Below are 12,078 nucleotides of genomic sequence, written 5' to 3'. Positions count from 1 at the left end.
TTTTCTTTTTATACCCTGCGACTGAGTCTGGAATTTTTGCCTGCTTTTATCATTATCACTTTTTGAAAGGAACCTTTTGGATTATAATAGTTGAACTGAAAGTGGGACAATTTGTCTTTTTATTAACCTATATAACTCGAAATGAGCATGACAATGAACATTTCTCCCTGATCTAGTCTGCTAGAATTTCTTTTGAAAAACATGTACCTATTAGTATAACATTTTAAAGCTTTTCCACACAACTTCTTCAAAAAGTGTAGCTGGATGAGTCAATGATCCTGTTTCATGCTTAAAAACATGTTTTATCTGATAATTTAAAAATTCATATATCTTATAATATGGAAAGCAATAATTAAGAAGATATATGCAGAAGTACTTATCTCAAGCTAAACAGGATACATATGGATTTGGGGGTGAACATTTGGGGAAAGAATATTCTGATATTATTTAATTATTGAATAAATGTGTGTATTTAATTATTGAATAAATGTGTGTGTTGGTTATGGTTCTACTGACTTTTGTACTTATTCTTTGCTCTGGAGAACAAGGAAATAAGGAAATTAGGATAATGTATAATCACAAGAACCTGTCAATTATTTAATGGTTAAATAAATGAAATGAATATGCATAAATAACACAACGGAAGTATATTTTAAAAAATCCGAGGAAAAGCCTTTTCCTGTGGCAGTTGCAATGCAGTAAATTGAGTGGGTGCAAAACTACTGATGGTTGAAATATGGGGTGGGGGTTGGGGGGGTGGAATCTTACATTGAAAAGATTTGAAATCTCATCGAACAGAAGCAGTGAGATGAGAAATGCTGTCTTCTAGGTAACAAAATTTTCATTTTTTCTCTTGATGTCAAAATGCAAGTTTAGTGAAGTACAGTAATTGGTATATAATAAAATCCTGGCTCTTTTGAGTGTGAACTCTCCTTCTCTTTCTCTGCAGATGATAGATAGATGATAGATAGATAGATAGATAGATAGATAGATAGATAGATAGATAGATAGATATTTGTATTTTTTTCTGCATGTGTGAGTCTGTATATGCACACTTGCATGCAAACGTACATAGAGGCACACACATATGTATAAACGTATTTCTGTCTATGTTGAGTTGGAGTTGGCTAACCTTAAAAAATCAATTTGCCTTGTCAATGCTTCCTGGAGTAGAATTCCACTTTTTGGTCCTTATCCCAGGTAAGACAATATTTGCGGTTGTGTTTTGTATAAAATAACAGATATTAAAATGAACAGATATTGCTAAGACATTTTAGATACCTTTGAGTATAAATTGGTTGTTATGGAGACTGGTAAAAATAAATGCTGATATTTTGCTCTGGGTTCATTCCTTCTAGCCTGCTGAAGAAAATTGAACGTGAAACATGGAGAGAAAGTGGTGTTTCATTAATCGCCACTGTAACCCGTCTTATGGAGAGGCTGCTGGACTACAGGTAAACAATGGATGGATGCTTTACAGCAAGAAATACTGTATTGTCTGCATTCTTCTGAAATGAATCATTTGGGGAAGAACATAAACAGAACATATTATTATATCATTAAAAATACTCGATTTTGTACATTACAAAATGTTGTCATATAGATCATCCTACATGTAATATGCAAAAGATGAACTTAATATATACAGTCCCCCATATCTTAGACTCTTTATGTGTTGAAACCTTGCATGTCACAGAGAGAACTTCTAACAGAATCAGAATGACATGCAATCTTTCTGTGCTCAGGAAGTTCTTCCCTTTCCTCCAATTTAGGGGTGGCATATTCAGGAAATATTTATGGAATCTAATTATTCATAATGTATAACCAGTTCTAATTAGAAGTCTTATAGTAATGAAAAATCTGTAGATGAGTTTGATACCGGCTGCATTTCAATCAAAGCTAGACTTGTTTTTAGTACCATTAAAATCAGGGGTACCTGATTTGGGGTCTCATGAAAGGACAGAAAATTAGTGATATAATATATTATTATGTTTTTCGTGTTAGAAAAAGGATGTCTGTGCAACGTTCTGCCTATGATGACAAAATAAGTTGATTGGTATTAGACACAGTGCCTATTAACGTGAAATTGGCAGGAAGTGGGAATAAGGTGATATTTACTCTTCTACCTTATGCAAGAAAATGGTTTTCCCCTGTCCTTGACTGTCCTTGCTATACTATGTCAAGGATAAATTCAATGTCACATAGATTCTTTATCACATAAAGAAAGCATTCAGTGTTGCCTTGCTGTATAAGGTTCTGCAAGTGGTAGAACTATAAATAGAGAATGAATCATCTTAGACTCTTTACCTGCCTGATGCTCTCCAGTTACACTGAACTATCCTTTTTAAAATAAGTAACAGAACAAGCCATTGTACCACATATGCAAAGAAACCATGTAAAGAGAAGATTATTCTAAATTCTGGGCATAGCAGAAGATCTTTGCTGACCTCTAAAAGCTATTGGCTTCCATTTGTTCTTGCAAGGGCACTGAATTTCATCTCTTCATGCGACTAATGGCGATGAATCTAAATATTAAGAACAGGAATATTTTTATGTTCTTACAACTTTCTGTTGTAAGCTGTGCTTCATTGCTACCAGTAATCTTTTAAAAGAGATTCCAAATCATTATTGGGCATCACTGAAAGGTATACATTTAACAACAGATAAGGAATTTAATTTGCATTGCCAGCGATGTTAATATTATAATGGGCTATAATTTAAAAAAATTCATGGAATATGTCACAAAAATATTCCTATTGTAAATGTGGGTGGTGATGCTGAAGAGATGGTTTCCTGATGATCAACTTCATGGCAGAAGCAACATCCAAAGGTGGAATTTACTAATTCAGTCTCTTTATTGTTAGGCTATGTCATTTGGCAACAATGTACATGCCATATTCTAGCTCTGTTAATGTTATAAGCATGGAGATTCTCACAGTCAGACTACCTCAGTCGGGTCTCTTAGGAAAGAAGGACACTTGACTCCATTTGATTGAAAAGTTATAGATTTTACCCCTCATTCCAGCCCTCCCGGGTGGCTCTGCCACCAGCTGGAGAAGTCCTGGCGTTTTTCCTTGCTGCTTTTTGGCAGCAGTACAAATAGGGAAGCTAGCTATATAACTTTCTATGTCCTCCTTTAGTGACATCCACCAAAACTGGTGCTTAACCAAGTACAAGGTTTTGATAAAGTCAAAAGGTCCCACTACTTTTGAATCGTGGCTTTTCTGTAGGACCATTAATCATCGACTTTCAGGAATGTATAATTTGGTTTCCCACCTGAACTAAGCCATCCTGCATCATACATTCACCCTTATAGGTTTGGAACCACTTGTCCTTCTCTAGTGCTCTTTTCGGGCATCCCTTAGGTCCTTGGCTACCTGGCCTTTTAGCTTAGTTTGCCCTCTGACGGTGACTGGAACTGCCAAGATAAATGGTCTAATTATTTCTGGCTTTGAATAGGGCATCTGCTAGGAAGTCCCCACCTCCTGGGACAGGGGTCCCCAACCACTGGTCCCCGGACCAGGACTGGTCCGTGGATCATTTTTATTGGGCCGCAAAGCTTGGGCGCCGCCATCTTGTTTCGACAGCACTTCTGGGTTTTCGGTTGCTTCCGGGTTTTTGGTTGGAAAGTGCTTCTGGTTTTTCAGTTGGAAAGCAGCGTTTGGGTGCTCGCGCCTTAGTTTCGTTGAAGGGGGGGGCAGCTTCAAACGAAGAGCCATCCCGATGGCGGTAGAGTCTCACGTTACTCAGGTACCGGTCCGTGGAAGAATAAATAATCGTGAAACTGGTCCCTGGTTTGAAAAAGGTTGGGGGCCACTGTCCTGGGAGATACTGCAGTATGAAATTGAATCAGTTAAAGTACTGAGCTCAGCAGACTTTCTTGGATGACAATTTGCGGTGGTCAGTTTTTATGGTCAGCCTACATCTCAAAAGAGGTTTTCCCCTTTCCAGGAAGTAGAACACTCCTTTTCCCAAACCGCCCACCTATGTTTGGTTTTGATAAGCTTTTGGGAGTAATAGGCTCAGGACTGCAGGACCCCCCTCCCATTCATTTTTCTCCAGGAGCGTTGCCCCCCACTGCCACATCATTAGCATCTGCTTGAATGACAAAGGGGGCATTGGTGTCTGGGTGTTTCAACACTGGTTCTGCTGTGAACAGGTACTTGAGGTTTTCAAATGCTGCTTGGCATTCCATTGTCCATTTCAGCAGCTGGCTAGTTTTGGGCTTTCCCTTCCCTTTTTTCTTTAGTAGGTTGGTGATGAGGAGGGCTATCTCGGAAAATGATGAGATGAATTGACGGTAAAAGTTTGCAAATCCCAGGAAGTTTTGTAGTTGCTCAGAGTCCATTTCTATTCCTTCATGGGAAGTGTGATACCCTAGATAGTCAATTCTACTTTGGTGGAATTCTCATTTAGACCGTTTGGCATACAATTGGGCTGCTTTTTGAGCATAGCCCCGACCAATTTTAGATGTTCTGCCATAATTTTGGTATGGATTAAAATGTCATCTATTTAGACCAAAACCTCTTTGATCATGCAGCACTTCATGTATCAGCTGCATAAATACAGCAGAGACATCCTGCAGTCTGAAGGGGATAACTAGGAACTGGAAACACCCCAAGGAGTAATTAAAATCTGTTTTTTACTCATCGCCTTCCTTGATCCTAACTCAGTAGTACAGCTCCCACAGTTTGGTAAAAATCCTCCCCTTGGCCAAATGGGCTAGCATATCCGTCATCACCAGTGGGTAGATGTTTTCAACACGAACAATGTTTAGCCTGTGATAATTAATGCATAGATGAAGGGATCTATCTTTTTCCTGAACAACACCAGAGCAGCCACTTGTGGTGGTGGGGAGGGCGTGTTGTATGATGCCGCACTTCAGGTTTTTGTCTGTGAACACTCACAATTCGTCTAATTTCTCTAATTCTCTAGGGGTCATTGACTACAGTTTGGGTTTGGGCTACTTAGCCCCCTGATATGATTTCTATGGAGCAGTAAGTTGTCCAATGGAGAGGAATGCATCTGATCGCTTTTCATTAAAAATAAATCCCAAAATTTTTTAGGGATCTAGGGACTGCCTTTGAAGTGCTCCTTCATTGCAGTTCTCACCTCCCTTCTTGGCTTCACCCACAGCAACTTAGTGGCAGGGATTTTAAGTCTCTTTTCTAGCCCCCCTTTTGGGCTGCTTGCTGAATGTTTAACATCCTCCTCCTCCAGTTTAAGCAAGTAGCCATGCCAAGCCTAGTACGAGGGGTCTCTCCATACCAGGTGCCACAATAAAGCTTAAGGTTTCTGTGGGCACCCCCATTGTCAATTCTGTTGGCTCAGAGATGAACATTGCTGGAGGCCCTCTACCACTACTGAGCCATCCAAATGGCAAAAAGCCACAAGCACTTTAATCTGCTTAAGTCTTAGACCTAGTTCCTCCACTAGGGCAGGGCTGACCAGGCATCTGGTGCAACCCGAGTCCAGGTGAGCTACCAAGTTCCCCTTTCGCCCTGAGGATGGGACCACCAGTTTTATGGAGATAGTTACTGGGATCACTGGGTTATTTACCAAGGGGTCAACATCAGAGTTGGTATTGCTGTCTATCAGACCTTCGGCTGGGATAATTGGAGTATTCTTGCCAGCTTTGGGGGATGGGGTGAACTCAATGACTTCCACTCCCTCCAGGGCCATCTCTCGGGTTCTCTGAGCTGGCTTAGCAGGTTTCTTGGTGGGTCTCAAGGGTGTCTTCTGGGCTGGACACATTGCTTGGCATTCAGCAGCTCAGTGCACCTCCTTTGCACACTTGAAACAGCTGGTGGAACATCAGTGCAGGCCCTTCTCACAGGCTTGTGGCTTCAGGGTTTCTTTCTTTTCCAGGAGGGATCTCTGCCACCCATAGCTGGGATGGCCCCGCATACAGGCCAAGTCAATCTCGATCTCTTTGGCCTAAACTTACTAGGGTAGGGAGACATCCCTTGAAGAGGCAGGTATTGTAGACACTGTCATTCAGTCCATCCTGGAAAGACTTGATCAGCATTTCTTGCAGTCAGTCAGTTAGTCAGCAGGCCAAGTTGCGGAATTCTTGGGTGTAAGTAGTTACGTATCAACGGCCATGGCTTATGGTCTTGATCTGAATTCTGGCTTTCTGACCAGCCAATGGGTCTTCAAAACACTTTCAGAGTGCCCCCATGAAGTGGTCGAAGTTGTGTAGCTCTGGGGCATCGTTGTTGCGGAGGGTAACTATCCACTTGGCTGTGGTCCCCTCCAGCATCATGATTACACACTGTCCCTTTGCCCCTTTAGTGGCTATTTCTGGACCATATTCCTGCATGTAGGTCCAGACTTGAGCCAGGAAGAACCCTAATTGCTTAGGGTCCCCACCATACTTCACCCCACGGGATGGTGGTCTTCGGCCTTCTCAGTGGCACAGCCCAAACTGATGCTTCTGGCTGAGTGGTGTCTTGCCCCTGGTGGAGACTGACTCTGAGGAAGAGGAGGAACAGCCAACAGAGAGTGGAAGGGTGGCTCCAGAGGTGGTGAAGGAGGCTGGGGAAGGACAGAGGCCGGCTGAGCAATCAGAGGAAGATCCAGGCCCATCCCCTATTCAACCTAGGGCACGCAGGGAGGAGAGGATCAGGGGAAAGCATGGTCTACTCAGAGGAGAGGGCCATGATCCTCCTCATGGGTTGCAGCTATGAGATCTATATCAGAGTTTGGAACTGCCTGTTCACAGACACTGGAGTCAAAGTAGAACTTTTCTTGGATGAGGTTATCTTTGTTGGCATTCTTCCCATGGACTTTCCCCGGTTATCTTCCTGGAATGTGTGATTAATTATCTTGGTTTGCCTTGGAACTCTTGTCAATGCGGTTTGTTTTGGTTTCCTTTTGCTTCATTATCTACTTTTTGAATTTAAACTGTGACTAATAAAACAGCGAAGCTAAGTTGAAGGTATTACAAGACCTTGATTCGTTTTAGTTTTGGTGTTATTTTTGAGACACTATGGCTCATCACATTTTGACTTCAGCCACCCCTTCAACTTATTTTTGCTTTTTGTGGGGTGACCATGGATCAGCTCTGAGCAGACAATACCCAGTTAAGCCAGCAAGTGGCTCTTTTGATTGCACAGGTTGCACAAATGCAAATTGTGCAGCCACGCCTCAAATGCCCGGTGGCAGTGCTAGATAAATTTGATGGTTCCCTGGCCCAATTTCCAGCATTTTGGGGCAGTGCCAGCTTTATATGAGCCTTTGGCCTAAGGACTTCCCCACTGACTGAGATAAGGTGCGGTTTTTGATTAGTTTGTTGTCAGACTCTGCAGCACATTGGGTGATGCTTCTGTTGACCCAGCCCAACCAGGTTTTGGACAATTATGCTGAGTTTTGCCATCAGTTCCAGGCCATGTCTGAGGACACTGCTCGGAGCCAAACAGCAAACAGACATTTGAGAGAGTTGAAGCATGGGCGTGGCTCACTCATGGATTATATTGCTAGTTTTCAGATGGTTGCCCAGGATGTACAATGGAATGAGGCAGCACTATTAGACTAGTTCCAGGAGGGTTTGTCGTCGGAGCTCCTGGACGAGTAGGTGCTCACTGAATGCCCTTGCACCCTTCAGGAGCTCATGCATCTGTGTCTTCATAGCGACACTTGGCTTCAGCAGCGACGGGTGCGATGACGGACGGAGACTGCATCTGTTCCCAGCAAGACAGCGCCCCTGGTGAAGTGCCTTTGGAGGAGCCCATGCATTTGGGGGCTGCCTGCCCTTGCCTGACTCAAGTAGAAAGGGATAGATGTCGTTGTGATGGTTTATGCCTCTATTCTGGCAGCTGAGGCCATTTTGCGGTCAAGTGTCCTGCTAAGACATCCACAGCAGTAGCTGCCAGCGGTGGCAGGACATGAGCATCACTCGGCCTATGGGGGTCTGTAGGTTGGGTTGTAAAGTCCTTAGCCCACCATTTTCATCAACCTTGCTATCCTTGCCACCTTTGACACCTTCGACATCTCCACCACAGTCGTCATTGGTGAAGCATCTTGTGCTGACAGCAAGTGTGTTTGTGCCTGGTATGGGAGTGGTGGAGATCCAAGCCTTGGTCAACTCAGGGGCCACAGCCAATTTCATGGATGCTCATTTTGTCGAGCAGTGGTTCATTCCTTAGCAACGGGTGTCCCCGCCAGTAATGGTGGCGATGATTGGTGGTCAGCCCCTTCGTTCGGGACCTGTGGTTGCTGCAACCAAACCCCTTTGCACGCATATTGGGCAGCATGTGGAAGAAGCCGTGTTATACTTTGCCGCAGTGCCTCATTTTCCAGTGGTGCTGGGTTTGGAGTGGTTACAGGCCCATGATCCACAGATTGTCTGATCGTCTGGAGCTGTGCAGTTCCTTGATAGGAAGTGTGTCAACCTTTGCTTGCGCTCCTGTGCAGGGAGTGTGGCTACGCTCGTGGACCTGGATCTACCTGCAGAGTTGGTGGACTTTGCTGCTATGTTTGGGGTGAAGGAGGCGGATCAGTTGCCTCTGCATCGGTCGTATGACTGTCCAATCGTCTTGTTGCCTGATGCGACATTGCCGGTGGGTCAGATATACTCCCTGTTGGAACCGGAGTTGGCCATGTTGCAGGATTTTATTGACAAGAACCTCCGGAAAGGGTTTATTTGGCCTTCTACCTCCCCATTGGCTGCACCAGTGCTTTTTGTAAAGAAGAAATTGGGGGAGCTACGTCTGTGCTGTGATTACTGCAAGTTGAATGCAATCAGAGTGAGGAATCGGTACCTGCTTCCCCTCATCCCTGAACTGATCGAGCGGCTTCGTCAAGCTAAGATCTTCATGAAGTTGGACTTACATGGGGCCTACAGCATGGTTCGCATTCGTGCAGGTGACGAGTGGAAGATGACTTTCCAGATGAGGTACGGTCATTTTGAGTATACCGTGATGCCTTTTGGATAAACCAATGCTCCAGCTGTGTTCATGCATTTCATGCATGATGTTTTCCATGATTTGTTGGATCAATTCATGGTCATTTATCTAGATGACATTTTAATTTACTCGGACTCCCTGCAGGAACACTGGCAACATGTGCGGCTGGTGTTGCAACATTTGCATGATAACCACCTATTTGCTAAGTGTGAGAAGTGTCAGTTTGCACCAACCATGATTGATTTCTTGGATCATTGAGCTATTGGTGGTTAAGGTTGCTTTTGAGACATGGCGGCACAAACTGGAGGGGGCTCGTCACCAAATTGAGGTTTGGATGGATCATTGCAATTTGGAACACCTACGTACAGCTCAGACATTGAAGCAGCATCAGGTGAGATGGTCCTTGTTCTTTGCTTGATTTGATTTCTGGGTGACCTATGTTCCGAGTGGAGGGAATCAACATGCTGATGCCCTATCTTGGAAGCCCGAGTATACCCGAAGGGAGGATAAAATCTTGCCCCGGACGGTGATTCCATTGGAGTGGTTTGCGGCCACTGAGGAACCTGTGAACCTCCGAGTGAGGATTCAGGATGCGCAGCAGCAGGACCCATTTGTGGCAGCTCGACGTCGAGAATTGGATGAGAATGGGAGACAAGGAGACAAGAATGGGCGTATATTGGGGACCTATTGTAGTTCCGTGATCACGTTTAAGTGCCTGGAGGTCCTCTTCATGGCCTTTTCCTACATCAGTTTCATGATAGTCCGGTGATGGGACACTTTGGAGTGATCAAAACACTGCACCTTATATCTAGGACATTTTGGTGGCCGAGACCTAAACTTGATGTGTTGGGATATATGGCGTCCTGTGGATCTGTCGACAAGCCAAGTATGCTCCTGGTGTGCCCCCTGGTCTCTTGCAACCCTTGCCCACACCAGAATGACCTTGGGGGAGGGCAGTTTCATTGGACTTCATCACTGAGTTGCCACCATCAAAGGGTGCTACAACCATTTTGGTGGTGGTGGATATGTTGACTAACTTTATTTCATGTGCAGGTCTTCTGATGGCCAAGATAAGAACTCAATTGATTATCTCCCATGTATTCCAGTTGCATGGGTTACCAGACTGAATAGTATCAGATCGGGGGGTACAATTTACGGCATGCTTCTGGCAGACACTGCTGGTGAAACTGCAGGTTCAGGCGTGTCTGTCATCCATCCATCACCCCCAAACTGATGGGGGCACAGAAAAAGTGAATGCTATTTTGGAGCAGTACCTTCACTGTTTCAGCAATTCTCAACAAGACAATTAGGTGGAAGTGCTGCCGGTGGCAGAATTCACTTATAATAATGCTCAACATGCATCCACCCACGTGTCCCCTTTCTTTGCTAACTATGGTTTTCATCCACAACTTTTCCCTTTAGCCCCATCTGATTCCCCAGTTCTGGCAGTGGATACGTTCTTGCAAGAGTTAAAAGCCGTGCATCGCATGGTCCAAGATCAACTAGAGAGAGCCAAGGAGGACTACAAACGTTTTGCAGACCAACATCATCATGATGTTCTGCCTTTAGTGGTGGGCAATCGGGTTTGGCTCTCTACTCGATGTTTACCAACAATGCAGCCATTGAAAAAGCTCAATCACCGTTACTTGGGACTTTTTCCGGTTGAGGCGATGAGCAATCCTGTGGCTTTTCATCTCTCCCTGCCATGGACCCTGTGTATCTATCCTGTTTTTCATTGGTCCTTGTTAGTCCCTGTCTCGGCCAGCAGTCCGCATAGATCATCACAGCAGTAGCCCCTCTGGGAGAGGTGAAGTACAAGGTGGAGAGCATCTGAGATTCACGCCAGTTGCGGGGCCAATTTCAGTATTTGATGGCATGGAAAGGTTGTGGACAAGAGGATGCCACGATAGGTTGACCACTGATGTTCATGCTCCTCATTTAGTCCATGACTTCCATGCTTGGTTTCCTCAATATCCTCATCTACCTGGTCCTGGGGGAGGGGGCCCTGGGGGGGGGGCTATAGTGTCATGCCCCTGGTGGAGACTGACTCTGAGGAAGAGGAGGAACAGCCAACAGGGAGTGGAAGGGTGGCTCCAGAGGTGGTGAAGGAGGCTGGGGAAGGACAGAGGCCGGCTGTGCAATCAGAGGAGGATCCAGGCCCATCCCCTATCCATCCTAGGGTACACAGGGAGGAGAGGATCAGGGAAAAGCTTGGTCTACTCGGGAGGAGAGGGCCATGATCCTCCTCATGGGTTGCAGCTATGAGATCTGTATCAGAGTTTGGAACTGCCTGTTCACGGACGCTGGAGTCGAAGTAGTGCTTTCCTTGGATGAGGTTTATCTTTGTTGGCATTCTTCCCATGGACTTTCCCTGGTTATCTTCCTGGAATGTGTGATTAATTATCTTGGTTTGCCTTGGAACTCTCGTCTTGTTTTTGGTTTCCTTTTGCTTCGTTATCTACTTTTTGAATTTAAACTGTGACTAATAAAACAGCGAAGCTAAGTTGAAGGTATTACAAGACCTTGATTCATGCTTTAGTTTTTGTGTTATTTTTAAGACACTATGGCTCATCACAAGTGGCAAGCAGCAACTGGTTATGGGACTTGACCCTGTGCCTGAGCTGTTGGGGCAGGCATCCCTGTAGCTGTGGCAGTGGGTACAGTCATGCCATCACTGCCAGAGGCATGTGCTGATTGGGCAGCCTGCTGTGCCATCCACAGCAGATTGTTACATACCTTGAGGTTGCCAAAGGAACCCCGCACCCCGCTCACTTCAGTATCTCATCTTCCCAACCTGCCTTGCCTTGGTTAGCCTCCTCCTCACTCTCCATGTGTAACTCCCTCCGGTGGCTCTCCTGGTTCCTGCGTGTCACCTCAGATGGCTTTTCTTCCCAGTTTGCTTTTTTTCTGACCTCCAGAGGCCTTGGGGTCTTGGCTGATCACCACAGACTTCCATCTTGCCCAGCCATTCAGGGGGGTCTATTCCACCATGGGGTCTTGAGGATGCTTCTTCCCCTAAGGCTTCATCCTCCTGGTCACTCTTGTCAGCCAATATACTCTGCATAGCCCCCATTGTAGAGGTGACTCTCCAGGTTGGCTGCTATTGCAGTTCTAGCCTAATGTCAGACCTGGCCCAGTCAGGTCCCTTAAGAAATAAAGACCTTCGATTGCA

General features: G+C 45.0%; 1 protein-coding gene across 4 annotated transcripts in view; it reads left to right on the top strand.

Annotated features, from left to right (window-relative positions):
• DOCK4 (dedicator of cytokinesis 4) overlaps positions 1-12,078 on the top strand; it is a 229,095-nt gene that overhangs the window by 156,857 nt on the left and 60,160 nt on the right. For 3 of the 4 annotated variants that reach the window (XM_087933987.1, XM_087933988.1, XM_087933989.1), the window contains 2 exons: positions 1,174-1,200; positions 1,359-1,454. In XM_087933987.1, coding sequence (XP_087790113.1) covers positions 1,174-1,200; positions 1,359-1,454 — 123 coding nt within the window. The remainder of the gene's footprint in view (positions 1-1,173; positions 1,201-1,358; positions 1,455-12,078) is intronic. The other variant, XM_026713144.2, reaches the window with a different exon arrangement.

This window comes from Pseudonaja textilis, chromosome 5, assembly GCF_049901715.1.
Source record: "Pseudonaja textilis isolate UNSWEBS1 chromosome 5, rPseTex1.2, whole genome shotgun sequence".
Classification (NCBI taxonomy): domain Eukaryota; kingdom Metazoa; phylum Chordata; class Lepidosauria; order Squamata; family Elapidae; genus Pseudonaja; species Pseudonaja textilis.
Note: the sequence above shows the minus strand (reverse complement) of the source record. Positions and strands in the feature narration are given on the sequence as shown.